Source organism: Marmota marmota, unplaced genomic scaffold (assembly GCF_001458135.2).
Source record: "Marmota marmota marmota unplaced genomic scaffold, marMar, whole genome shotgun sequence".
Lineage (NCBI taxonomy): Eukaryota > Metazoa > Chordata > Mammalia > Rodentia > Sciuridae > Marmota > Marmota marmota.
Genome location: NW_026000174.1, coordinates 55,988,102 through 56,015,340, shown reverse-complemented (window position 1 = coordinate 56,015,340; position 27,239 = coordinate 55,988,102). Strand labels below are relative to the sequence as shown.

Here is a 27,239-nt window from a genome sequence, read left to right as displayed (position 1 = left end):
CAACAAAGTTCAGTTACATGTTCAGCATCCAGTTGCCCTAAAACTTAAACATATGGTTTCTTTACAGTTAATATGTTGGGGAAATAAATAAAATTAACACATTGGAGAAGTGTGTAGTGATATGCACCTGTAGTCCCCTTTACTCAGGAGCCTTGAGGCAGAAGGACGACTTGAACTTGGAGGAGTTTGAGTCCAGCCTAGGCAACATAATAAGATCCCATTTTTAAATAAACAATTAATAAAATCAACATTGGAAACAGTTGCTCTTTTAAATTGCCTTTGGTGCCAGCCTCTATCAGGAAAGTCAAGTGAAATTAGAATACAGTCTGCATATCTTCAGAAAGGAGGATTTCCCCATTCACTCAGAAGGAGGAGTTTAACGCTTTGATTTTTGGTGTTTTCATAGGGTTGCTCATCCCCCATGGTGGTAAAATTTGCTGATACACAGAAGGACAAAGAACAGAAGAGAATGGCCCAGCAGCTCCAGCAGCAGATGCAGCAGATCAGCGCAGCATCTGTGTGGGGAAACCTTGCTGGTCTAAATACTCTTGGACCCCAGTATTTAGCAGTGAGTCTTTGTGGTTTGCTTTCTGCAGACTGTGCAAGCTCCCAGCTGTTTCTTCTTCTGCTATCCCTAGCTAACACACACAGTGGCATTTACAATTTGTGGCATATAGAGATTTTGAGTAAAAATTTAGGCAAAGTGATATTTTTTTCCCATAAATCAGGTTAGTCTGTCTCTCTTTCTTGGTCTCTCTCTGGTCTTGTGTCTTTGCTTATTTCTTGAGGCTTTTCCCACAACTAAAGTGAAATCCTAATTATCTGACTTAAGATTTAGATGTTTCCCTGTCTCCAAGAGCAAAATTCCTAAGGGAATCTTAACTACCAAGCACCATTTTTCATGTATCTACCAGATGTAGAGGGGATCATTAAAATCCTTATTGAGGGCTGGGGCTGTAGCTCAGTGGTAGAGCGCTTGCCTAGCATGTGCAAGGCACTGGGTTTACTCCTCAGCATCATATAAAAATAAATAAAATAAAGGCACTCTGTCTATCTACAACTACCAAAAAAAAAGTTATTATTGAATCTTAGGAGAAAGCTTGATAAATGTTTTCTTCAGTGAACTGAAAGATGAAAAGATTAACATTATGAAGTGAAAATTATAGGTGCGTGCTTAAGCTCACCATATTGTAATAGATTTCCTTTTATTTAATGTTGAGTTTGAATCATATAATCCAAAAAAGTGTCCAGTCCTAGTTTGTTGTTTAGAGTAGGTCTACAATATGTGTTACAGGGAGTTACTACTGCTTTAACTCTTAAAATAAGACTTTTAAAACTGTCTTATCTGTGAGTAACCAAAGGTAATGTCTACAGTTATAAATGACAAAACCACTATATTCATATGGATAGTCCATTCATATGGATATCCACATAGAAATAACTAGTGTACTTATTCATTCCTCCTGTTTTTTGTATTGCTGGGGATTGAACCCTGTGCCTTGTGCCATATCTATATGAATATAGATGCAGAATATAGTACCACTTCTGAGCTATATTCTGAGCCCTCTTTCAGATATTATTCTTAATTGAAACAGAGGAAAAGCAGTGATTTCTGTCCCTTAAATTGTTTCTTAGTGTTAGAACATTGCTTATAAGTTCAGATGATTCAAAGAGATTCATCTTCTGCCAAATGATGATGTTTTGAAAATAAGCATGATAATCCATTTGCTCCTTAGAGTTTTTGATCCACTTTTTAGGGAAAATTCCCGCTTTTGCTGTCTTTGCCATACCCAGCAAGTGCATAATGGTATATGCTGAGAGCTGGAGTCTCTTTATTTCAGTTAGACATGATCCCACCCTAAGAGCTCTTCTCATTTAGGGAGGAAATGGAGGTGCCAAGTACAGTAGAACAGTTCACCAGTTGGAACTGTACACATTGACCAAGGTATTTAAGAAGAGAAAAATGAAGACATGTGGGTGCTAATGGACTGTGTAAGTGATAGTAAATCATCATTAATTATGAGGTTTTTTTCCCTGGAATATGTGGATTTGAACCAACTGAGCTATAATAGACTAGAATAGTGGTTCTTTGTGGAGTTATGGACTCCTTTGAGAAGTAGTAAAAGTTGTGTTTGTTATTTTTTCTTCTTCCAATTGTCTTTCTGGAAGTTTGTCAACCCTCTGAAATCCATCCATGAACTCTGCCCTAGAAGAATTTATGATGACAAAGGAACTAGGTTGGAAGTTTATAGGAATGGGAAAGGGTTGAGTAAAGGATCTAGTTCAAGAATACTGGTTTTCTAGGAATAGCAATTGGATTTGAATGGAGGAAAAATTTCCAGAAAGTTGATGAGAGAAAGGTTGTGGTTTGTCAAGATACAGAGTATACAGGATAAGGCTGTAGAGTTCCATAAACTCACATTTGTTTTGATGATCACTGAAAGAATATACAGTGAACCTGGTCATGAAATGATCCATCAATCATTTGGTCATCTGCAATAGTAAAGACCAATTTGAAAGGAAGAAAATAAATAGGGTTGGATAGATACATAACTTGGAAGCGATTGATTAGTTATGAAATACTTGTGCAGTGGTAGATAATGATATTTGAATAGTTGTATGGAGTAGAAATCGAGTATCCATATGGAAACACTTTTGGAATAAGACGTGTTGGCCTCACTAAGGAGAGTTTAGGAGAGAAAAACTAGAAATGGCAGTCATTTGTACAGACAGTAAGTGCTGTCAGCCTTGCAGCTGCTTCAATTTTGCTTGTTTCTGTGCACTACTTCTTGCCTTTGCTGTGCTTCATTCTCTTGCCCAGGAACTTGAGTTCAGCTCAGTATCAATGAATATATTATCTTCTGTGCCAGGACTTTAGCTGTGTTGTATTGTCCTATGCTGCCATAAGTCTTATATTTCCGTTGTGTTGGCTTGGGATCTTATCTTCAACTTTCTTCTCTCTGGGGGCCTCTGCACTCTCGCTTTGCTGTGCTGTAGAGTTATCCCAGATGCAGAACCAGCCCTCACTCTCACTCTTGTTCTGTTTTTTGGTGTAATGTCTAGCTTTATTTGCAGCTCCTTCAGCAGACTGCCTCCTCTGGGAACCTCAACACCTTGAGCAGCCTCCACCCAATGGGAGGTAAGTGTTTCACTGCTGTGGAGGAGCAGCAGCACCCAAGCCAACAAACCCAGCTGCCAGCAGTCTTGAGAGTTTTGCCCCATTGGTGCAAAAAAAAAAAAAGTTCACTCATATATAAAGCCAACCTAAGATGAACATTCTAGAACTCAACTGCCTTGTCTCTGTAAGGTGCCTGTATTGTCAGTACCACATTACTCCTGAGGTTGTCTGCTGCCTCCCATCACTTTAAGTTACTGTTGAGGAGGAAAATGGAAAATTGCAGCTGTTAGCACCTAGGGACTGGACTATCTGTGGCCATTCTGTCTGATAAGGAGAAAATTGTAGGATCTCTTGATTTCTACAATAAAGTAATTTTCAGTGACTCCGAAGAAAGGCCAAGGATGGCTTCCATGCAGATGACTTAATCTGAGACTGCTAGAACTGAGACAGTTAGTTGACCTGTGTGGTCCTATACATGTTATTTTGTAGGGGAATTCTTGGGTTTTTTTTTTTTTTTTGTTATGGTACATGGAAAACTTAAATGAAAAATACCAGGGTTTATAACGACATGGGGCCCTTCAACACATCTGAGCCTGCGCCTTCAGAAAGGTCAGTGAAGGTAGGGAGTAGGGCATTTCCAAAGCTGCCTATGCTATATCTTCTGGCAAGATAAGGCTGAGCAAGTACATTTGAGAAAGGGGTAGTTGGCAGTGAACTGCATTTTGCATTTGAAAATTTTTCATGGTGGTTCACATTGTCCTAGGGAATGCTATGTTTTGAAAAGTTAGTAGATTCTAATCTGTATTGTGTTTTTATTTTTACTTCTTCCACCTCTTCCTCTGATCTACCTTTCCATCATATAGTAAATGGTTGGCAACATTTACACCACGATTCAGGTTTCTCCTCTCAACTGCAATATCTGGGTTCTGCTTTCAGGTCTTTCCATCTTCTGATGATGATTAATCTGCTATGGGAGTGGCAGTGGGTTTTTTTTTTTATTGTCGTTGTTGTTGCTTTCTCCTCTTGATGTTTTCATACATGTTCTCTCCTGTCATTCCTCCTGGGCCTTTTGGGTCTATTCTGTGTTTTACGCTTATTCCTTGTTCCCCTCCATTGCACAGAGCAAGTCCCCTGTAAAGTTTGAGCGATGGTCTTAGATGCAGTCCTATTCTGTACCATGGTTGGCATTGTTGTTTCCTTGGGTTCCTGGCCTCATGGTAGGCTGCACACACATTCTTCTTTCAGTCTCCTGATTGCCAACCCCTTTATTAATGCTTACATGGGTTGCTATGCCATTGAATTAATTCTTCTCTGAATAAATTATAAAGTATTCAAGTTTCTTTCTTCATCATCTTCTGTTTATTTATTTATTTTTATTTTTTGGAGGTGGGGTATGGGTGTTGTGGGTTGAACCCAGAGCCTGACACATGCTAAACATGCTGTCTACTACTGATTTACATCCTAAGCAATTTGTTTTCTTAATGAGTGGTATCCTGAGCACAGTGGCACATGCCTGTAATCCCAGCTACTCCGGAGGCTAAGGCAAGGTCAAGGTGAGACCTGTCTCAAGTTTAGAAGAAAAAAAGATGGGGTTGTAGCTTGGTAGTAAATGGTTTCTGGGTTCAATCCTTAGTACCTACCTGCTTCCCCATCCCCAAAAAAGGATATCTGATTTTTTTTTTTTTTTAAGCCCTATAATTTTGCTAGTAAGGCTTATCTAGTTCTTTATCTGGGACCAACCTTCTGTCATTGCTGAAGTAGATATCAGAAACCCTTATCTGCTGGCTAATCTCTTGCTTTGGATGTTGCAGGATTAAATGCAATGCAATTACAGAATTTGGCTGCATTAGCTGCTGCAGCTAGTGCAGCTCAGAACACACCAAGTGGTACCAATGCTCTCACTACATCCAGCAGTCCTCTCAGCGTACTCACCAGTTCAGGTAAGCATGATATAGGAACTATTGTGCCATTGTGTGCCTTGGGCAGATCTTCTGTTTTGAAAGCAGAGTCCAAAGAGAAGGCTATATCATCCTGGAAAAGAGTTACTACCTATATTCAGAGGAGTTGGATTATGAACAACAAATTCTCAAATGTCTTTTTCTGACTCAAGAAAAATCTTATAATTTTTAGTGTGCTGTAACTATCATTTGTCTTTGTCCTACAAGGACAGTTATCAGTATTAGTAACTGAAACCTTTGCAAATAGAATACTTGAATAGTATCCCTTTTGTGATTCTATTTACAAAAATAGGCAAGTAATGGCTTGAGCTTAACTTCTGGATTTCTAATAGCAGGGTCTTCACCTAGCTCCAGCAGCAGTAACTCTGTCAACCCCATAGCCTCACTTGGAGCCCTGCAGACATTAGCTGGAGCAACAGCTGGCCTCAATGTTGGCTCTCTGGCAGGTAAGGGGCAGCCCCTGGTTGTCATCAGGCCATTTCTTGTGTAGTAGCATATCTTAAAGCAACCCTGGTAGGGGCACCACTAGAATTGTTGGAGAGGCCTAAAAAGGTTAGAAATAACCATGGGATTTCAAATCTGACATGAGTAAAATCCCATCTCTGTCCCTTACCTAGCTGTAGTCTTGGACCACCTTTTTACTGTCTCTTTCTCTTCTATGAAATAGGAGTAATAAAATATTTTGAAGGATTCTTAAGAAGTTAAGTGAAGACGGGCAAGGTGGCATACACCTGTAATTTCAGCTACTTGAGAGGCTGAGGTAGAAGGATATGAAGTCAGAGCCAGCCTGTTCAACATAGAGAAATCCTTTCTCAAAATAAAATATAGAAACCTGGGGATGTGGTTCAGTGGTAAAGCACTTGCCTAGAATGAGTGAGGCCCTGGGTTCAATCCTGCCCCCAAAGGGTAAGTAAAGTGCTAATGGGCACATTGCTTAATGTAGTGCCTGGCAACATAGAATCTACCCAGTAAACAACATTAACTGCAGTTTTGATGATAGGCTTTACCCACATCTTATTATAGATCACATGTAATCCTTTTAGTCCACAACCCTGGGATTCTTGTTTTACTAAATTCCAGCTCTATATTAAAAAGTGGCAAAATAGCCAAAGAGTCTGGCATGTTTAGGTGGCATCAGAGTTCATCCAAAGGTTGGAAGAAAGTAATGGGGAGAACCACACCTAGGTGTGGTATATTTTAAATGTTCACATTAGCAGCAACAACTGACAAATGTCCTAAAATCAGACCAGTCAGTTGAGTATTCCGCAGGGAGAAGCTAAGACAGAGAGGAAAGGGCAAATTTGGGGTTTTCCCTATGCTAGGTGTCTCTAAGTATACCTGTCTTTGGCATCAGTGGAGTCTTTCTTGTATATTAATCCTGTTTTTCTCCAACCAAGGGATGGCTGCTTTAAATGGTGGCCTGGGAAGCAGTGGCCTTTCCAATGGCACTGGGAGCACCATGGAGGCCCTCACCCAGGCCTACTCGGGTATCCAGCAATATGCTGCTGCAGCGCTTCCCACTCTGTACAACCAGAATCTCTTGACACAGCAGAGTATTGGTGCTGCTGGAAGCCAGAAGGAAGGTAAGTGCCAAGGGAAATTAGGGGCGGGGCTGGACATATCACTCCCTCTGCACTAGAACTAAAAGGCAGGGCAAAGGTTGCAAGGTAGTCAGAACACTTTTCTGACCAATGACAAGAGTAAACTGAAAAACATTGCAATGTGTGATGTTTTTGGAGTGTTTTCTGGGTGTAACTTATGTCAGATCCTCTGTACATCCTCCTGAGGTAAGGGATATAGTTTTTAACTGAAGAAACAAATACTGGCCTTATTGCTTCTGAAATAATTTGACAAGAATCTGTTTTTGTTAGGATGTCATCTCTCTGGGTTGTACATCTGTCAAAGTATCTTCTGTCCAGCTGTCCCTTTTAGTTATATCATTTGGTATTTTTTTCCTTCACTTTCTGATCAATGCTTGTTCTGATTGAGGAGAAACTGAGAGGTGATGAGACCAAAGAAGTTATAGCCAATGGGTTGAGAAAGTGGCAAGTCTGTACTTTGACATAATGGAAGTAAATTTGATTTCAATGAAATTAAATTTAGAAGCTTTCCAGACAGAGGCCTGATGGTGATTTGTAGAACTAGAAAGTTCTGCTGTCTCTTTAGTGCCTGGATTTGGCAGGGTTTTTTATAATCACAAGCCAGCAAAGTTTAAGCACTAAAGTAGGAAAGATGAAAGTATCATCTCGCTGTAGCCCCAAGGAGTTCTGCTCTAATCCCTCCTCATCACCTCCTCTGAATTAGATACTTCTCTGCCCTGGAGATGTGGCAGTAGGGAAATGGAAATACTCTGAAATTAGAACCAGTATTTTAGTGGAAATTACAGAGATAAACAATAAAAAAGTTGAAAGCATGAAATGTTTTAGATGGCTCTATGAAGAGTGACCAATAGAAAAAGGGATAGTGAATGCCAGAAGCATTGCATGTTATAACGAATAGCCAAAGAAAGTCACTAAATTGACATTTAAATAGAGATCTGAAGGAAGTAACCCAAAGGAGTATTTAGAGAAAGAATAATGGGGAGAGGGGAAACTGCAAGTGCAAAGGCCCTGAGGCAGTCACATTCCACCTTATTCTATCACAACAGTGAGGAGGCCAGGATCAATGCAATTCTGATAAAATCTGTTTGGTTAGAAAGTCACTGAGTGTAAGTGGTTGGATAAAGAAAGCATGTTCTATTTTTTAGCTCAATGTTAATCAGGCATATTTTTTAAAAATTCATTTTACTGGGCTGGAGATGTGGCTCAAGCGGTAGCGCACTCGCCTGGCATGCGTGGGGCGCTGGGTTCGATTCTCAGCACCACATAAAAATAAAATAAAGATGTTGTGCCCACTGAAAAATAAATATTAAAAAAATTCTCTCTCTCTCTCTCTCTCTCTCTCTCTCTCTCTCTCTCTCTCTCCCCTCTGGAAAAAAAAAAAAAATTCATTTTACTGCTGAGTACAGTGGCACGCTCCTGTAATCTCAGCTACTCAGAAAGCTGAAGCCGAAGGTTCACAAGTTCAAGGCCAGTCTTGGCAACTTAACAAAACTGTCTCAAAAAATAGAATGGGCTGGGGCCATTGCTCAGTGGTAAAGCACCTCTGGATTCAATCTCTAGTACAGAAAGTTTATTTTTACATAGGCACAATTTATACATGGGTAAGTTTACCCATATTGGTATATAGATCTGTGAACTTTGACAAATACATATAGACATACAGCCACCACCATCACAAATGTAAGCCAGTTCCATCATCCTTCACGCAGTTTTGTAGTCATTGGCTGCTCCCACTCTTTATTCTGACAACTACTAGTGTGCTTGCCCTCTCTATAGTTTGTAGACATAGTTTTGCACCTTGTTTCGATTATAAGTTTTCTGCCTCCTTATCTTGTTTCCTCTGTGGCCTCAGTCTCTATTTTGCTGCTCCACAAAGTTCTTCTCTCTAGGAGAAGGAGCATAGCTAACCATGGGGGGAAAAAACTAATCCAGTGATTGCCCTTTGCTTCCCTGCCTTACGTTTGGAGAATTTGTTTAGCTCCCACAAAGAATCTCTGTTTTTTGGGATCATAATTGTTTTGACATAGGTTAAAGGAATGAAAGAACATTGATGCAGGGTGATGAGCATGCTTGACACTGACACTTTTCTAATCATTGGGTATTTTGAAGGTCCAGAGGGAGCCAATCTGTTCATTTACCACCTGCCCCAGGAGTTTGGAGATCAGGATCTACTGCAGATGTTTATGCCCTTTGGGAATGTCGTGTCTGCCAAGGTTTTTATAGACAAGCAGACAAATCTGAGCAAATGTTTTGGTATGTTACTTCCCTTCTGGTGTTAGGGTGGGATTAAGTTTTTCACCACTGAGAAAGACAAGGGGAAAAGCTGGATTTGAGTTTGGGCTCGTGTTTAAGTTAGTCTTGGGCAGATCACCTGACCACTTTTTGAACTTGAGTTTTCCCATATCTGTTAGGAGGTAATGATTTCTGCCCATAGTACTGCTCCAAAAGGAAAATTAATTTATGAAAAATGGCTTGCAGAAGATCTTAAAGTACTATATAAATATCAGATGGTACTATTATTCAGAATCTAACTTATGGGCCAGATGTGGTCATGCTCATCTGTCATCCCAGGAACTTGGGAGGCAGAGTCAGGAGGATCTTTAGTTCAAGGCCATCCCCAGCAACTTTCTCAATAAAATTTATCAAGGGCTGGGGATGTAGCTCAGTGGCAAAGTGTTCCTGGGTTCAATCCTCAATAGCAATAAAATTTAAAAATATTAAGAGCCAGGCATGGTGGCACACATCTGTAATCCCAGCAGCTTGGGAGGTCAAGGCAAGAGGATTGTGACTTCAAAGCCATCATTAGCAACTTAGTGAGACCCCAAGCAACTTAGGGAGACTCTATTTCAAAATAAAATATTAAAAAAGGGCTATGGATATGGCTCAGTGGATAAACACCCTTGGGTTCAATCCCCTGTACCACCAAAAAATAAAGAAACCTAATTTATTTCATGTAATATTGTTTCCAGAGTGTATGTCCCTGCTGAGAAAAATTGGGACTTGAGACTTAAGCACATAAAACATCTCTTGCATAAGGAAGACTGAGACTCCTTGCCTCATCGTGTCACTCACTTAGATTTCTGCTTGGACACACAGGTTTTGTAAGTTACGACAATCCTGTCTCGGCTCAAGCTGCCATCCAGTCCATGAATGGCTTTCAAATTGGCATGAAGAGGCTTAAAGTGCAGCTCAAACGTTCGAAGAATGACAGCAAGCCCTACTGAGCGTGCTCCCCTCTGAGACTGGAGTGAGAGGGTCTTCTGGTAAGTGGGGGAGGAGCACCCTTAATGATTCGAAGCCCTAAGGCTGTGTGTTGACAGCCCTGGACCCTGATCCCTGCCACTCTCGCAGGCACAGCTTGCCCTGAAGACTCGGCTACTGCCTTCTGTGGGAGTTTCGCTTCGTACAGAGGACAAGTTTGTGCTTTGGTTTCCAGTGTTTTACTTTGGAGTTTAGGTGCCATATCCTGAGTTTCTTTTTTCTTCCCCCTCCTTTATTTAAAGTTTGCCGTGTTTGTAACCAGTGTGTGTTGAGAAGGACCAACACCAAACCAGCCTGGGGGAAAGGGAATGGGGAAATGTTTTTAAAAGATAATGATCAGAATTTTCCCCAAACCACCCCAACAGAAGACTAAAAGTAAAACAAAAAGTTGACCCTCAGAATCTCCCCAAGTGCAAGGGTGAGTGAAATGAAAACTGACATCCAAGAGTTGCAGGGGTGGAGTGGTGGGTTGGCTTTGGAGGAGAGGGGGTGATTTGACACCTAATGCTTTGGCAGCTGGAGTCAGAAACACTTCCACAGCTGCCTTCTGTACAAATATTTTTTGCCACCTTTTGTTCAGATTCTTGTCCTGGATTTCTGTCTCCTTTTTTTCTAAAAGGTGTCACCGATTCTCTGGAAATAAAGCACCTCTTAAATTAGCCTAACATGCAAAAAGCAGGGAGACATCACTCATTGCTGTTCTTCCCTGACCACCACTGCTGTTGGATTGCCCTACCTAGCTGGTGGCCATTTGGGATTAGCAGCCAAAGAGGTCATTTTTATTTTATTCCAACCTCAAATTAGACAGGGGCCCATTTCCAATAGCTTTCTTGAAAGAAGGCCTCTGTAGAAGACATTGCTTGGTTTTCTTCTTCTAGTTCACCACAGCAAGGAACATCACCCCCATCCCAAGCCACAATTTTCTCATGAGGGCAAATCCAAAAAAGTCTTGCAGCATCTTGCTGAAGGGGGCACCTCTCCTGGGCAGAGTGATCAAAAGCCATCTAGTTGGAGGAGGGGGAGCCTGCTTCTTAATATACCTGAATCAGAAGGTCCCTTCAGATCAGGATGTCGCATTTGCCAGTGGCCAGAACTTAATACTTAAGAACATGAAGAGGTCCATGCTTGCCTCTTTGAATGAGGTGTCCCAAAGGTAGTATTCCCACAGAGGTCTGGCAGGCCCCTCTTCTAACCACTCCAGCCCTATCTTCTGCCCTTGGGGACAGAGGAGACAACAGGATGTTTACAGCCTCCATATGGATTTAGTGTTCATTTACCTCAGTATTACTGTGTTCATTTTGTCCTCATGCTTACAGTTAGCTCCCTGCTGCCTCCCACAGGTCTCAACTCCAGCTCTTGCCTATGACCCACACAGCCTCTGGGCTCTGCCTCTGCTCTATGAAATGCTGTGGGGGTGGAAAGCCAGGAAGGACATGCTGTTGGGAATGTGCACCTGGGCAGAGGTAGCCCCATTAGGATATGACTATCAGCCACAACCCAGGGACTGGGTCCCTGAGTCCCTGGAAGCTTACACCTCACAAATAAGAGTCCTGACCCCTAGAAGCAGAGATCAGAGTAATGTGGTTGGTTTGCTATTAAGTTGGATGGGGGCTCTCACATTGTCATGCTGTCCCTGTGGGTAACAGAGATTGACTGTCTTGCTATTGTACAGTTAGTTCGTGCTGTTGGATTATCCCATTGAAACTGGGACGGCTGTTCCCTTCTCATAGTGATAACTTGGGTCTGTTGTCCTCTTAAGAAACGAGAAACATACACTTCTTAAGCTGAACCACGTAAACTTGAATTCTGCGCACTGGGAGAAATGTGTCCTGAGTTTCAAAGGATAAAACTGTTCTAAAGGCTTCCAGGGTCATGATGGGATTTTTTTAAATAAATGCAAAAAAATAAAATAAAAAGAAAAAAGAAAAAAGAAAAAAAAAAAGAAAAAATGCTAGGTTGGGGAGGCGCTGTTCTGAAACCCAACCGGCTGGAACCAAGAATGTCGTTTCTATTTTTATAGAAGTTTTATACAGCTCCGGGGTGGAGAATATTTATTACCTAAATTATATCTCTGGAAAAGGCCAGGATTTTGTAGAATCCAGAATGTGATTGTTGTACACACAGGGTGCTGTGTATGATTGAAACTACTGACTTTCTGTGGCCGATTGCAGCCCAGCTAACCTGCCCGAGGGGAAGGTGTTAATGCTGTGAATTGGCAGAGGAGAGAGCTGTGCTCCACAGGGTGCTGCCGGTGCTGTGCTCCCTAACCTTCTGTTCTGTCTTCCTTCTTGGCCAGAACTCCACTCCCTTCCCCCTTCTCCCTTTTTCCATATCACTGCCCCTCCCCCATTTCATCATTTGTCCATGGATTTGTTCTGGGCTCTGGGACCTTATGAAACGACTTTGCTAATGACATGAGGCAAAGGTGCAATCCACTGCCTTTGATACAGACCCTGAGGCTTCATACCTGATTTTGGTTCTCTTTTTGTAAGAGGAGCACATGCCCCAGCAGGGTCCTGGGCTGCTAAGGCAGCCAGCTGGTGAGATCATGCACTTCTGTTCTCTCCTCCCTCTGCCCAGTGCGTTTGCACCGCAGCAGCACTGCCCTTGAGTACAGTTCTTTCCCCAGGCCAAAGATGGTTTTGTGAAGAAGCTGCTCCCCTACAAGTCTCATGGTGTGAAAGGGCTCGGCTCAGCTCAGCTCGGAGAGTGGAGACTCGCAGTCAAGTCTTAAGCAATCCTTTTCTGTTGTGTGGAGGTTTCACTTACAATGTGTTTTTTGTTTTGTTTTTTTGTTTTGCTGTCGTTTTGTTTCTTACTTGGGTTACATCATGAAATTGATTTGCCTTGAATGCAGCCAGACCACTGTCTCTCCTGGGTTCCATTTGAGTGGCCAGGACCTGTGTGGAAGCTAAGGGCTTGGATTTCTGGGAACAAAGGGCGGTCCCCATAGGTTTCGAGCAGAAATCCTGTCCCTCTACCATAAAGAAATCTTCCCCACCCCAGCCAGTGTCTTCTGCTGTCCCCTGCCCCACTGAGTTTTGGCCCAGGAATGGGAGAAAGGCTGAGAGGCCCTGTTCCCCAAGAGACGTTCTCTTATATGTTGAGTGCTTCGTGGGAAATCCAAGCCTTAGGTTCCCTTCTGTCTCTGGCAATTGGATGTTTTCTTGGTGTTCTCCATGTCCTTTTTGACTTTTCCCTGTGTCCATTGTTAGCATGTGCAAAAGTTCCCTGTCATTACCCACCCCCTGCCCCATCCCGCCTCCTCATTTCAGGGCTGTACACACAGTGAGTGTCCTGTTCTCTCTCTCTGTTTGGATGTATTGCTCTGTGTAACTCAGTGGGTCTCCCTCTTTCTGGTTTGTTTTTTTTTCTAGATTCCTGCCGTTTGTTCATCGTTGTGCCTAAAGCATGTCGATGTGGCGTCAAGTACATCGTCCAAATCCCTGTCTCTTCAGCTTCTCTGATGCTTGAACTCTCACCTTTGACCTTGTGTTGACCTTTGATGCTGACGTGTATTTTTATTATGTTTGTTTCTTTCTTTGTTTTTTTTCTTTTTTCTTTCCTTTTTTTTTTTTTCCCTTTTGTGCTGCCAAAATTGGTTTTGCTAGAACGACTGCTGAAGGGGAAATATTTAAACTTGCATTTGAATATAAAAAAATCTATTTTTCTAGAACTTCATAAGATAACCACTTGATTTTGTGATTCCAATTCTTTGTAATTGTCTTCAGAGCAGCCCTACTAGCACATACCGCGTGGTGTTTGTATTTCTGTGAACACACAGCCAGTCCGTTTCTAGGCTTTGTTTCTCTGTGTGCTTAGTTTTAAAGACAACTTTGAAGTAAACAATGAAATAAACGATGTCACTAAAACCTTTGAGGCTCCTGAGCACATTTTGCTGACATAGTTTGTGGGGCTTGAGGAGACGCATGTGTTGCTTTTATTTTTGTTTTTCTGAGTTCTCAACTGCAGCAAACACCTGAACCCCCCGACCCCTTCCTTTATGACTGCAGTTTGGGCCCCAGCAAGCCCTTTTTCTTTTTCTTTTTTCTTTTTCTTCTTTTGTGGTTGTTCCCTGGAGCTACCCTGCAGGGAGCTTTGGCTCCCTCTTGCCCCTTCCCTCAGCCCCACAGGGCTCTCCTCCATACTTGTTCCTACAGTCTCCACAGCAAAATGTGATGCTTTTTGTTTTGTTTTGTTTTGTTTTTGTATTGTTTTTTGTTTTGAAATTTTTTCTTTCCTACTAAGATTATGCCCAGACAAAAACAAGTTTTGCATGTGTCCTGCTGTTTCTTCACACCTTCGTATATATCACCTTCACCTCTCTGTTTTCTATAGTTTGTGCAAAAACTGACCGATTTAAAAGGGTTTCAAAGAAGCTGTTTTAAATTGTTGTGGGGTTGATTATTATTATTTTTTTTAAGATTGTACTGTTTTATTTTGAAGTGGCAACTTTCTCCTCTATTGCCCTTAGAGTGTTTGCCTGTGCACTTAGACTGTCACCTCATGCGGCCTCCAGGTCTCAGCAGGGCTCCCAGGAGGCTGGCTGCTCTGCTCAGGAGTGGGAAGACCCAAGAAGCAGAGCTGGAACCAGAAGGTGGCTATGGGTGGACAGGAGGCTTAGCACAGTAGGGTTAGCACCCAGCAGAGGGAGGGTGCTCCTAACCACCAGAGGATGCCGTCTGCACACTAAGCGGCTATACATCTGCTGCGCTTTTCCTAGGTGACAAGCACAATACTACAGTCTTCACACTGTTTACAGCCCTGGGCACAAACCACCCCACACTGGCTCTTCACCACAGCTCTGCTCTTGCTTAGCTAGTGGGGTGGGGATAAGGGCGGGGATTTGTTTTTTAAATTGGGTGAAGAGCCAAATAGCTACTGTCCCTGGGTGCCAGGCCAGCTAGTTCTTTGGTTCCCTAAGGGGAACTTTCCCTCTTCTCTTGTGGCACCATCCAGCCTCAGGGTCTTGAGGACTTGAGGAAGAATGTGAATGGAGGGGGAGAGGCCAGAGGAGATGAGAGGGCAGGGGTGGATCTGTGGAGGGGAGAGGTAGCAGGGAATGAGTTTATAGCAGATCCCACCCAGACCTACATGCTGGTGGGAGGAGGAGCTGGGAAGCAGAATTGTCCAGGGAAGGGTGGCAAGGTACAGCAAGGGACCTGGGGGTGGGTGGGTTAGAAGCACTGTTTAGCATCGTTCACACTGGGGTTGAGGGAGGAAGGGATCCTGTCAGAATTTCTGCTCTGAGACCCAGCAGGTTGCCCAGTATTATGCTTGAGGCCACTCTTACTAGGAGGAAAGGGCAGCCAAGTGGAGGTAGGCTGCTTAATTTCCTGGAAGGGGTGATTGGATGGAAAAGGCCAGAAGCCCCAGCCTGAGAGACTGCTGTGCACCCCACAGTCTGACTGCACAGAGCCGCCTCTGTTGGCAGGAGGCACTGAGGCTCCCCTTCCTGTGTATTGAGAAGCCTTGTTTGCCAATATATTTTGCTTTCAATTCCAAGAGGAGCTCTGGGAAAACCTGTGGATAAAACCAAATGCCAAACGTTGGACGTTGTTTCCTTTTCCTTTTCTCTCTCTGATTGTTTTAATTGTTCTGTGGTGGTTTTAATGGATTTGAGACCCTGGAGCGGCAGCTGCCTTTCTGATTTCCAGCTGCTTTTTGTGAATAATTTAAAAAGAAAAAAAAAAAAAAGAAACTTTACATTTTGGAGACAAACCTGTGTGAGTTTTTTATTGGTACAAACGTTGTATTTAACACTAGGGGTTTTGTACAGTTTTTTGCCTTTTCTACTAGAAAACAATGTAAAGTGATTTCACAATGTGAAGAGAAAAAAAATTGCCACTATGACCAAACGCACAGTCTGTTCTGCAGCAACAACGGGATTCAATCAACTCAAAGTCGTGATTCAGCCGTAGAAATGCTTTTCCTTGACCTTGTTTGAGCTTTCCTTTCTTTCCTGTTTGATTTGCAAAAGAAAATGTCTTTTTTGTGTGAACTTGTGTTGTACTCTGTAGAAAATTATGGATTTTACTTTAATGGTTTAAATAAAGGCAAGAAGAGCCCTTATTGCTTTTCTTACCTAATCACAGAGTTTGTGTAGTGGATTAAAAAAGAAAAAAAAATTGTTACAAGTTTGGAGCAAGGGAGTATGTGTTTAAAAGGACTCTCCTTCCTTTTTTTGTGTGTTTTTCCTTTTGTCCCAATGGGGAACCTAAATCTGTTTTAATTGCACAGACACACGGACAAAAAGTCATTTTGTATCTGCCAAGTGTGGTACCTTCCTTTGTTTATTTGCTATTAAACTGTTTGAGAAGAACTGATGCTGTCTTCAAGAGTTTTTGATTGCTGGGGATGGATGGGGATCCCTAGAGGGCTGGGGTTGGTGGTGTTCCTTACACAAAGCAGACAGATGGTTTTATCTTGATGGTGTGCAGCTGAACCCACCAAAGGTCCCGAAGGAAACCGTAATTTATCCTAAGAACACTGCCTGCTTGGTATTCTTTTGTGTTCTGCAGGATCGCTGCTGATATAGAAACATCTTAAAACTTTTGGGCAGCCTTAATTCTCTTGTGCTTCTCCCATTCTCAATAGTGGCTCCCTATCACAGAACTGGTCTACACCCACTATTGCCGAAGTCCCTCTTTTGGTGCTTCATAGTCCCTGAGAGTCAGTAGTGGCCAGCACAAATCCCATACCTTGGCTGCCTGGGCCTTCCTCTCTAGACCTTTGAGGCACTGGCCCAAAGCAGTTACTCTTCTTTTATTCCTTCAGTTTATAACTTGGTGATTCCAGATCTCTCCCCAATTAAGGTCCTACACCTGGGGCTCCCCTTAGACCTCTGAGAACTCAGGTTCAGTTCTCAGGAGTCTCAGGCCTTCTAGCTAAGAATAAGCCTTCTCTTCCTTGTCCAGTCCTTTATTGCCACTGCTGTCCTCATGGAGACCTCTGGGTGGGCCAGGCCTTACCCTGTCCTCGCTGTCCTTCCGAGTGGGGTGAGTCTTGGAGTAGCATTTCTCAGTGGGGGTGCATCACGCACTAGCTGTGATGTGTTCTGTGAAGTAAGGGTTCTGACCACAGATTTGGGGGATATTCTCTTGCCTTCTAGCACCTAGTGGCATATTCAGGACTCTGAGACATCAGACACTAAAGGAACCTCTTAGGTTTGATTTAATCCATTATCTCCCAGACTGAACCCTGTTTAATATTGTCCACTTGCTCCCCTCAAAAATTTGGTGGTTGTGGACGTTAAAAGATCTTGTCAACTGAACTGGGAATGTAGCTCAGTGGTAGAACACTTACCTGGCATACATGTGTCCCTGGGTTTGAGTCCCAATGCTGCACACACATACACACACCAAAAAAAAAAAGATTTTTGTCAACCAAACTTTCTCTTTAGTTGCTGTTTTATTCATGTCACCATTTTTGTTTTGTGTAGATTTTATTGCAATGCTAGAGATCAAACCCATGGCCTCATGAATGCTAGGCCTTTGCCACTGAGCTTACATCCCATCCTCATATCTCCATTTATGTTTATTAAAAATGTTTAAAACTTTGTATTAGCATGCAATACATTTATCTTAGCTAATGTCCATTGATTGTCTACTACAGTCTTGTGCTCTGTGAAAGTGGGGATTGAACTCATGGATGGTCTACCACTGAACTACATCCCAAGTGGTTTTTTGTTTTGTTTTGTTTTAAATCTTGAGAGAGGGTCTCACTAAATTGCTGAGGCTGACTTCAAACTGGCGATCCTCTTGCCTCTGCCTCCTCAGTTGCTGGGATTACAGGCATACACCACTACACCCAGTCCTTCCAGTTTTTATACCATTCCCCATTCCTGGGAGATGGCTATTGTTCCCCTCCCTATTTTATGGATGAGCCAGCAGGTTAGAAGTTAGGTGGCCTGCTACAGAGTGCTATATTTGAATCCTGAGTCCATTCTCTTAACCACTATTGGTTACAAATTACTTATTGTTTTTGGTAACCTGCATCTTCTCATAGGTGATTGCACTCTTTAGCTGGGGATTGAACTCATGGCTTTGTACATACAAGGTAAGCACTCTACCAACTGAGCTATATCCCCAGCCCTATTGCACTCTTTAGCAAAAAAGGATTTAGGGGGTCCTGTGACTCCCCCAGGTGGTGACTCTTTGTCTTTGCCTCCTTCCTGAGGCCGTTTTTGGTGTTGGAGCAGCTCGCTGTCATAACACTCCTACAAAAGTGCTGCCACCTGTACAGAGTGGGGGCTCCTCAAAGGCACCCCACTCCATACTCTCAGTTCTTTACTAGATCTGGTACTGACTCAGCTGTTGTTTACCTAATGTTTATTTTTTATTATTAATTTAGGGGCATTAAGTTCATTTACAATATTTGTGTCATTACCACTTAGATTTTAAATCACCTTTTCAACTTCATTCTAACCACTAATAATTTGTAAAATCAAATTTGATATCCTAATTATTATATTTCGGACATACATAAAATTACAGAACTATTAACATGAAATGTCCATTGAATGCCTTTTCAGTGTTCTATATTTCATACTTTGAGAAAGTGGGGTGACGGGGGTCAGGGCCTTCCTCCATGGACTCCTAGGCCTGATTCTTCTGCACAAGAGAAGTCCTCTCCTGCCTAGCTAGATTTTACGTTCTGTGACTCAAGAGGAAAGTGGTAGAACTTCTCTTTTAGTCTTTGTCTTGGGATTCCTGTGTTCCTGAGATAGAACTTTATGTGAAAATAGAATATTATGTACTACTTGAGCATCTTTCAGTTAACATCAGACTTAAAAGCTGTTGTTTCTCTTAATAATAATTTATCTGGGACTGGGGATATAGTGTGGTAGAACACATGTCTAGCATGCACGAAGCCTGGGGGTCAATCCCCAGCACCACAAAAAAGAAAACCCCCATAAAAGAATATGCATGGGGTACAGTAGTGCACAGTGCACACCTGTATTCCCAGCAGCTCAGGAGTCTGAGACAGGAGGAATAGTAAGAGGACCCCAAGTTCAAGACCAGTCTCTACAACTTAGCAAGACCCTATCAAAAAAAAAAACCAAAAAAAACACCTGGGGATGTAGTTCAATGATAGGGGTATCCCTGGGTTCAATCCTCAGTACTGAGGGTGGAAAAAGAGAGGAGGAAGAGAAAGAAAGAGTATGCCAAAAGTAGTTCTTTGAGCTTTATGTATTTATTTATTTGCAGAACTGGGGATTGAACCCAGGAGCACTACTTTACCATTGAGCTACTTCTCCAGTCTTTTTTTTTTTTTTGGAGATGGTCTTGCTAAGTTGCTTGGGCTGACCACAACAAATTTGATTCTCCTGCCTCAGGCTCCCCTGAGTAGCTGGGGTTATACTTGTGCACTGCACGTAGTCATATCTGGCAACTTCTGGCAGGGGGATCGTGTACTAGGGATTGAACGCAGGGGTACTTAACCACTGAGCCACATCCCCAACCATTTTTATTTACACAGAAGTTGCTGAGGCTGGTCTTGAACTTGCAATCCTCTGCCTCAGCCACCTGAGTCACTGGGATCACAGGTGTGCCTCCATGCCCAGCTTAACCTTTTTTAAATTAGACTTTTACATCTTTATAATCATAAAGCTGTACCTTAAACAGTTTGTATTCCTCTTCAAAGCCTTTCTCCTTGCTACAGATGGATCAGCACTTGCTTTTTGCCACATTGCTGTTTCCTGTCTGCAGTGACTGTAAGTACACGGCTTTTTATAACTCACATACTGTGTTCACCTGAGCGGCTCAGTCTCTAATGAGGAAAAAGAATGGCTCCGATAGGAAAGGAATTAAAGACCAGGATGCTTTCACCTCTGGGAACATCAAACTCTAATGTCTGGTAACATTTTCCTCAGGAGAAGTCATAGAGGGCTTTGTCTTGCACCTTCTACCTTCTTCAAGCATTTTCTTCCCTTCATAGGAATCTTCTCCAGCCCCTACCATCTGGTGTTAATTTAAGGTTCTTGTTTTTCTAAATCAAGAGTCAGTCTTGGGAACGAAAATTGAATATATTCAACTCGGAAAGGCCACCCTGACACTGCTGAAACCTTTCACTATCCCATCCCCACTCTCTGAGAGTCCCACTAACTTGAGGTCACTTGAAATGTGGGGGAAAAAAAGAAAAGCTTTACAAGCCAGGCATGATGGCACACACCTAAATTCCTAATGACTCAAAGGTAGGAGGATCACAAGTTTGAGGCCAGCCTGGGCAACTTAGCAAGAGACCCTATCTGAAAATTAAAAAAAAAAAGCTTTACTGAGATAATTTACATACCACCTCAGTACACCAATGGATCATCTATGTAAAGCATATCATTCATTGTTTTATAGAGTGATGCGGCTATTGCCACAGCCTAATTTTTAGATTATTTTTGTCACCCTAAAAAGATTCCATATCCCCTTTCCCTGCCCCTGCAATCACTAATCAACCACTGGATCTATTCTGGATGTTTCATGTAAATGCAGTCAGAAGACCTATGGCCTTTGTCTGCCTTTCAGTTTGCCTACCTCTTAAGGCATTTTCTCCTTTCTTCTCCATCCTGAGAACGAATCACATCATGGTCCTTGTACTATCCACCCTTCTGTTCCTAACCCTTCTGAGCTGGTCTCCCTGATCTCATCTCGTTTCTGCAGCCCTTCTCCCACTTCTTGAGCTCCCATGTGTTCCTTATGTGACATGTTATCTGCCTCATCCTGAATCTTGCAGCCCTTGTCCCAGATGATTATCCATTAGCCACTGAAGCTATTTAAGTTCAAATTCAAATTAAAATGTCAGTAGCTCATGTTCACTAGCCACGTTTCAAGTGTTCAAAAGCTGCATTTGACCACGCTATCTTATTGGACAGGGCCAACATAGAACATTTCGATCATTGCAGTGGTTAGGACCATTTAGACAGTTGGCTTCCTTTTAAGAAAACAAAATCACCACTATTTACTGATCTTAGCCCCAGCTCTGGTACTCCCAGCGGCTAGGAGCACCGAAAGGTAGAGGCTGAGGCACAGAGAAGATGCAGCTCCTTCCTAACACATGGATAATAGTAGGAGAGTTGGATTTTTTTTCTTTTTTTAGTTGATGGATCTTTAATTAATTAATTTATATGTGGTGTTGAGAACCAAACCCTGTGCCTCACATATACTAGGCAAGCACTCTACTACTGAGCTTCAACCCTAGCCCCGAGAATTGGATTTTAATTCAAGAGGCCAGGCTGACTCCAAAGTCCCTGTAGAACATGTTCCTTTGGGGTCTCATGGTGTGCCCTGGGGTGTCCAACTTAAACTCTACCCTCAGAATGGAGCTTCAAGAAGGCAGAAACCATGTTCCTACTGGCCGGCAGATGAGTATTTAGTAAACATTTGAAGAGTGAGTAAATGAACAACACCAGAAGATGATAGGTGCTTTGTCCAAGAGCTTTCTGGTGGCTTTTCTTCTCAACCATATCAGAGTTATATGCAGTTTGATCTTTTAGAAATTGCTATCTTCATAATGACATTTTTGCATCCAGTTTACAGATTCTTAGCTACCAGTCAGTACCTGAATTCATAGACCTTCTGTGGCCTTGAAACAGAAATGATGGCCAAGTCCCTCAAAGGTGCTTTACAGGAATTCTGGAACTACAACTTTGAAGGCTGGCAAGGCACCTCACCAGGGTCTCTACCCTCTAAGGAAATTGGTGCTGGTCCCATCCCCTGTTTTTCAGGGCCTTGCGCAGTTGGTAGTTCCCCTTGGCAATAGGGGAGGTCCCTGAGAGAAGGGAGTCTACTGTGGCTCTTCAGCCCCAGGAGTGCTAACAATAAATTGTGTGGGTGGCACATGCCTGCAATCCCAGTGACTTTGGAGGCCGAGGCAAGAGGGTTGCAAGTTTAAGGCCAGCCTTAGCAACTTAGCAAGGCTCTAAGTAACTTAACAAGACCCTGTCTCAATAAATTTAAAGGGCTGGGGGTATCAATGATAAATCATCCCTGCATTCAGTATCCAGTAACACACACAAACACAATTCTCCATCTTGTAGCCCACTGATAACTTCAAACAAAGGGGCCAGGGTGAGGGCAGTGGTTATGCTGTCGGGACTTTTTCTTAAATGTACAAAAATATGTACATACATAATTTTTCTTAATGAGATCATAATACAGAATGTTCTGTAGCTTACTGTTTTCAGGTGCTGTCACGGGCAGCCTTCCAACTGCATATGAAGGTGTCTGTCTATCACTTTGAGAGGCCACGTTGCATTTCATGGCATTGACCACCTCCTGTTGGATTCAGGTTATTTCTGTTTTTTTTTTTTCCCCACTATTATAAATAACAGCCAGCAGAGAGATTTGGGGTGCAACATCTTGTCTTCAAAGCAAGCTTACACTTTGTCATTTCATTTGGATATCATCTCTTGCCAGAGAGGTAATATCCCCATTTTATAGCTGGGGAAAATAATCTAGGAAGGAGAGACTTTTCCACATATCTCACTAATCTTGGTGGGAAGGTGGCTGGCTGGGCCAGTGAAAGGTGACCAATGTAAGATGAAAGGTGGTGTTTGACTTCAGTGTTAGGTTAAGAATAGGGAGTGATGGGGGCTGTGTATGAAAGAGACATTAATTAAGTCTCTTAGGGCCAGACACCAACAACTTGAAGTGTTAAAGTGACGCCCAGGGTTGTGTGAGCTTCTGGTCTTGAACTAAAGCGGGAAATGCACATTATACATGAAATATCTCGGTAAAAAGTGTTGCAAGATCATGACCCCTGCTTCAGGCCTGAATTTAACTGTTTTTGTTTTTGTTTTTTTTGTCCTGACTTATAATTTAATGGGGGTACGGGGGCAGGGATTGGTTTTGTTTTCTGAACTTCTTGCCTCTTATTTATTTATTTGTTTGTTTTATTAATTGGCAGCTCTGGGGATTGAACCCAGAGCCTCTTGCATGCTAGTGAAGTGCTCTACTTACTACTGGGTCACACCCTCATTGTTACCTTCTACCTGAGCAAGGCACATAGTGGCCTTGAATGAGACAAAATTCCTACTTTTGATTCTAAAACAGGAGTCCAAAATATGAGCTTTATGGCTGGTATTTAATGCAGCAGATAATTAAGAGCCCCCCCAAGGCCCCAACTGTTCTGCAGCCCTGTGAAGTTAAATGGCCCAGAAAAGATCATTTTTGTGGCTTTCCACCATACAATTCCCAGTGGCCTTTTGTCCACGGGGCACTGGTAAGCAAGTCTTGACAATTTTCACCTCTTCCCCTATCCATGCTGTTGGCTAGAACCCAGAGCCTCGTGTATGTCAGGCAAGCATTCTACCCTCTGAGCTACATCTCCAGCCCTGCTCACTTCCCTAATACAATTCTGCCCCCAGGCCACAGTTTTGCCTAATGTTCCCAGTGACTTTCTTGTGTGTCAGGCAGACATCGCTATAAATTCTCAAAATGTGTCCAGTTCCCCACTTTTCACTTTTCTCCTCCTTCTCCATTTTCCTCTAGGAAACAGTATCCTGGTTAGGAGTGGGACTCCTAAAGCCACGTTACTTCGGTTCTAGTACCAGCTGTGTCTCTAGATTGCAGTGTGTTCTTTCACTCTCTGACTTGGGTTGTCTGTAAAGTGAAAGGAATGTTTAACTCAGAACATGTAGTTGGATTTCTTTTCTTGGTCTCCTCTCAGTCTGCCTGTGTCTGTTCAGTGACAGAGATAAACCACAGGCCCCCCCCCCCAAAGGAACATGACCTCCATCCAACTAGACCGTAGCTGAATTCTGGAAAAATTACTCAGAAGTAAAATTTCTGAAGGAAACAAGGTATTTTATCTAAAACAAGCAGGTGTGGCAGTCCCTATCATGGAAGTCGGGGGCAGGGGAAGCCTTTATCCTGTCACTAGAGTTCCCCAGGTACCTGGAAGGACAGTACTGGCAGCCCATCCTCTCCTTCCTGCCAGACTTGTGGGTGGACTGCTGAGTGGAGGGAATCTACTGGCTCTGCAGCACTTTGCTGTGGGCTCACTAAGATGAGAGGAAGGTCCAGGAGCTCTCTTGCCACCAGCAGCTCCCGACTGGCCTCTGAACCTCCCCTCTTGCAATTTCTTTCTCAGCTTCCAGTGGCCCAGGCCTAAGAGCACTTTCCCCATGGTGAGTTCTGGTGACCAGGCCAGCCACCTGACCATGAGCCTGCTCTGATGTCCTCGCTACTTCTGCTTGTATAGGGACTCTGGACCATTGAACCCTGAGCCATTCACTTCTGGCTCCCAAATTACCCCTCTGAATCTGTTTTCCTCAGTTTCCCTCAGATGGTGCAGGCCATGGCAGATTTGCTGCTAAGCCTGCAGCGTTTGCTTCCACTTTCAAACTTAAAACAGTGCTTCCTTCCCTTCTCCCCCATTCATTCATTCAGCGTATTTATTGAGTGGCCACTATGTACATGCCTTGCTCTGGGGGTACAGTCAGTGGTGAATGAGACACTAAGTTCCTGCCCCTGCATTTGAGTGGGAAAAAAGACATTAAGCAAATAACTTTCTAATGAATATATAACTAGAGATAATTCTAGTTATAGAGAGAATTCTGTGAGAATAATAAGCTGATTCATCTTAAGTAGGACTCTCACTAGAGCATATGTATGGAGGATGAAGGGAATCAAGAGGTACGGTTCAGCAATTCTTCAAAAAGGTTTGTACAGTTACCATATGACCCAGAAATTCCCCTTCTAAGCGTATATCCAAGAGAAATAAAAACATGCCCACACACAAATTTGTGCATGGATGCTTATGACATCATTATTCATGACTATTCATAATGGCCCAAAAAGTGAAATAACCCAAATACCTATCAGCTGACACAGTGATAAATAAAATGTGATCTATCCATACAATGAATATTAACCAGCTCAGTGGTAGAGCACTTGCCTCGAAAGTGTGAGGCACTGGGTTCAATCCTAGCACCACATAAAAACAAATAAAGGCATTGAGTCCATATACAACTAAATAAATAAGTAAGTAATTCTCACAGTTGCAGAAGGTGTGTTCAAGGTGTCGGCAGCGGTGGTTTCTCCTGAGGCCTCTCCTGGGCTTGGACATTGCCATCTTCTACCTTCATGTTCACATGGTCTTCTCTTTGTGTCTGGGTCCTAATCTCTTCTTATAAGGACATCAGTTATACTGGATTAAGGCCCACCCTAATGACTCACCTTTCTATTTCCAAGTATAGTCACATTCTGAGATTCTGGAGGTTAGGACTTCATATGAATTAGGGTGGAGGCACAATTCAACCATAACCAATGGGATGAGAGTAACTGCCACCAGACACAGGTCATCTTCTGGGGATGATGACAGTGTTCTGAAATTTGTGGCACAACTTTGTGGATACACTAAAAAACCATGGAATTATCCACTCTGAAAACAAACAAGCTTCGCCCTGGGGCAGGAAGAAGCCTGGCAATGGAGGAGAGAAAGTGGGGGGTAAGCAGAGGCCCTACCACCTGGGGCTCCTCTTTCAACTCAAGAGCATTAGTGCTTCAAATATCTGCTCCCTCCCTAAGACCTCACCTTTCTCCATATTACCTGGCATTAAAGCTCACTGTTAGGGACCCATTCAAGAGAATGGGACTGGAATTGGGATACTTTTCAAACTTCAAAGTGGCCTGTGTGCCAGGTGCTAAATCCTTGTCAACTAGTACATCATTTAGTTCTAATGATCCCATGAGCTCTCTGCTGGCACTCTTCCTCCACAGAGCCAGGTAACTTGCCCAGAGTCACACTGTCCACATGGCTAGCACAGAAAGCAGCAGGATCCCAAGGCTGCCAGCTTGGCCACATCACTGCCTTTTCACTGCCCGTGAATTCGGGTTTAGTATCCTGTTTACATTTTGTGGAACTACTGGGGGGGATTGAACCCTGGGGTACTCTTCCACTGAGCTACATCCCCCGTCCTTTTTATTTTTTTAATTTTGAAACAGGATCTGGCTAAGTTGCCGAGGCTCGCCTTGAACTTGCAGTCCTTCTGCCTCAGCGTCCCAGGTTGCTGGGATTACAGGCATGCACCACCTGCCCAGCTATTATCCTTACCTTATAGTTGACATAACCGAGGCCTGGAGAGGTGAATGACTTGGCTAGGGTCCTACTGTGAGTGAGATCAGGCTAGAATGTAGGCCTCTAGCACTGGCTCAATGTTGGGAGTGGTGTGGACATGTGCAGGGATGTGCAGGGTAAGTGACCATAGTGCCCAGTCAATCAGGAACAACACCAAGAGAGGGGCTGGGGGTTACAGTGTGATGGGGAAGCAGGCAGGACACTTGCCCCAGCCTCCCTGATGCCTGTGTGTCCAGCCTTGTCCCTGTTTCCTCCCCACCGGCAGCCCCTCCTGGTGCAAGGCCTGCCCAACCCCTCAGTGGCTTCTCCTTGGCGTGGCTTCAGGGAGGGCCCGCCCTGTCAGAAGGGTCAGGGTCAGTATTAGAGGTGCTGAAGATGCCCAAGGGGGTGCCCAGGTGGCAGGGTGACTGTCAATGGGAAAGCCGCCTTCCAGCTTGGGATGGGTGCCACAGAGGCCCGCGTGACCTTGCTGCTGACATTCCTCAGAGGCCACGTGGCCCCAACTGGCAGGGACAGCTGCAGACAGGGGCCGAACCAGCTTTGTTACCAGGGTGGCGCCCGCTCTCCATCCAGGCCCTGTTCAGCTCCTGTTCAGACTCTCCTTTCCGGGGCTCACTGGGCAACCGGCACTGTGGGTCCTATGCCATGAGGGCCTAGAGGCACCCAGAGCCACCAGGGTCCCCCCATGAGCCTCAGGGCTTTGAGAAAATGGGGCAGGACCAGACAAAGCAGCAGATTGAGAAGGGGCTGCAGCTGTACCAGTCCAACCAGACTGAGAAGGCGCTGCAGGTGTGGATGAAGGTCCTGGAGAAGAGCTCTGACCTCGTGGGGCGCTTCCGTGTGTTGGGCTGCCTGGTCACAGCCCACTCGGAGATGGGCCGCTACAAAGAGATGCTTAAGGTGGGCATACCCTCCCGGGGAGGTGTAGGCTGGCTGGGGCCAGGGCTGGATGGCTACCAGGGCCCCTCGCAGCCTCCTTAGTGGCTGGAACCTGAGGCTTGAGATCCACGTCTGAGACCCTGAGAGTCAGATGTGGGCCTGTGGCCTTGAACTTCAGTTTTCTAACCCTTGAGTCTGAGGTCCTCAGGGGTCCCCCAGACCTTGGCTGCTGGATTTCAGCCTGCTGTTGGGGGTACCAAGTGTGCGCCTGGTGCCATGGGCTCTGGGTTTGAGGCGAGGGCTGGTGGTCAGTAGAGACTTCAGACCTAGGCGGGGCGGGGGGGGGGGGGG

General features: G+C 43.8%; 2 protein-coding genes and 1 long non-coding RNA gene across 23 annotated transcripts in view; 2 read left to right on the top strand and 1 right to left on the bottom strand.

Annotated features, from left to right (window-relative positions):
- Positions 1-16,264, top strand: part of Celf1 (CUGBP Elav-like family member 1) — an 81,367-nt gene extending 65,103 nt beyond the window's left edge. For 5 of the 20 annotated variants that reach the window (XM_048788790.1, XM_048788802.1, XM_048788793.1 and 2 more), the window contains 7 exons: positions 407-568; positions 3,064-3,139; positions 4,930-5,058; positions 5,409-5,522; positions 6,474-6,659; positions 8,787-8,930; positions 9,774-16,264. In XM_048788790.1, coding sequence (XP_048644747.1) covers positions 407-568; positions 3,064-3,139; positions 4,930-5,058; positions 5,409-5,522; positions 6,474-6,659; positions 8,787-8,930; positions 9,774-9,901 — 939 coding nt within the window. In that variant the 3' untranslated portion in view covers positions 9,902-16,264. The remainder of the gene's footprint in view (positions 1-406; positions 569-3,063; positions 3,140-4,929; positions 5,059-5,408; positions 5,523-6,473; positions 6,660-8,786; positions 8,931-9,773) is intronic. The other 15 variants (XM_048788792.1, XM_048788795.1, XM_048788798.1 and 12 more) reach the window with 11 other exon arrangements.
- LOC125612111 lies at positions 2,824-20,666 on the bottom strand. Its single transcript, XR_007342430.1, has 3 exons — positions 20,535-20,666; positions 19,484-19,491; positions 2,824-2,835 (listed from the first exon to the last, which is right to left on the bottom strand). It is a non-coding gene; the product is annotated as an uncharacterized LOC125612111 (long non-coding RNA).
- A 2,562-nt stretch (positions 20,667-23,228) lies between these two features.
- The window catches only part of Rapsn (receptor associated protein of the synapse), an 11,392-nt gene continuing 7,381 nt past the window's right edge, over positions 23,229-27,239 (top strand). For both annotated transcript variants that reach the window (XM_048788807.1, XM_015477900.2), the window contains exon 1: positions 23,229-26,909. In XM_048788807.1, the coding sequence (XP_048644764.1) occupies positions 26,718-26,909 (192 nt within the window). In that variant the 5' untranslated portion in view covers positions 23,229-26,717. The remainder of the gene's footprint in view (positions 26,910-27,239) is intronic.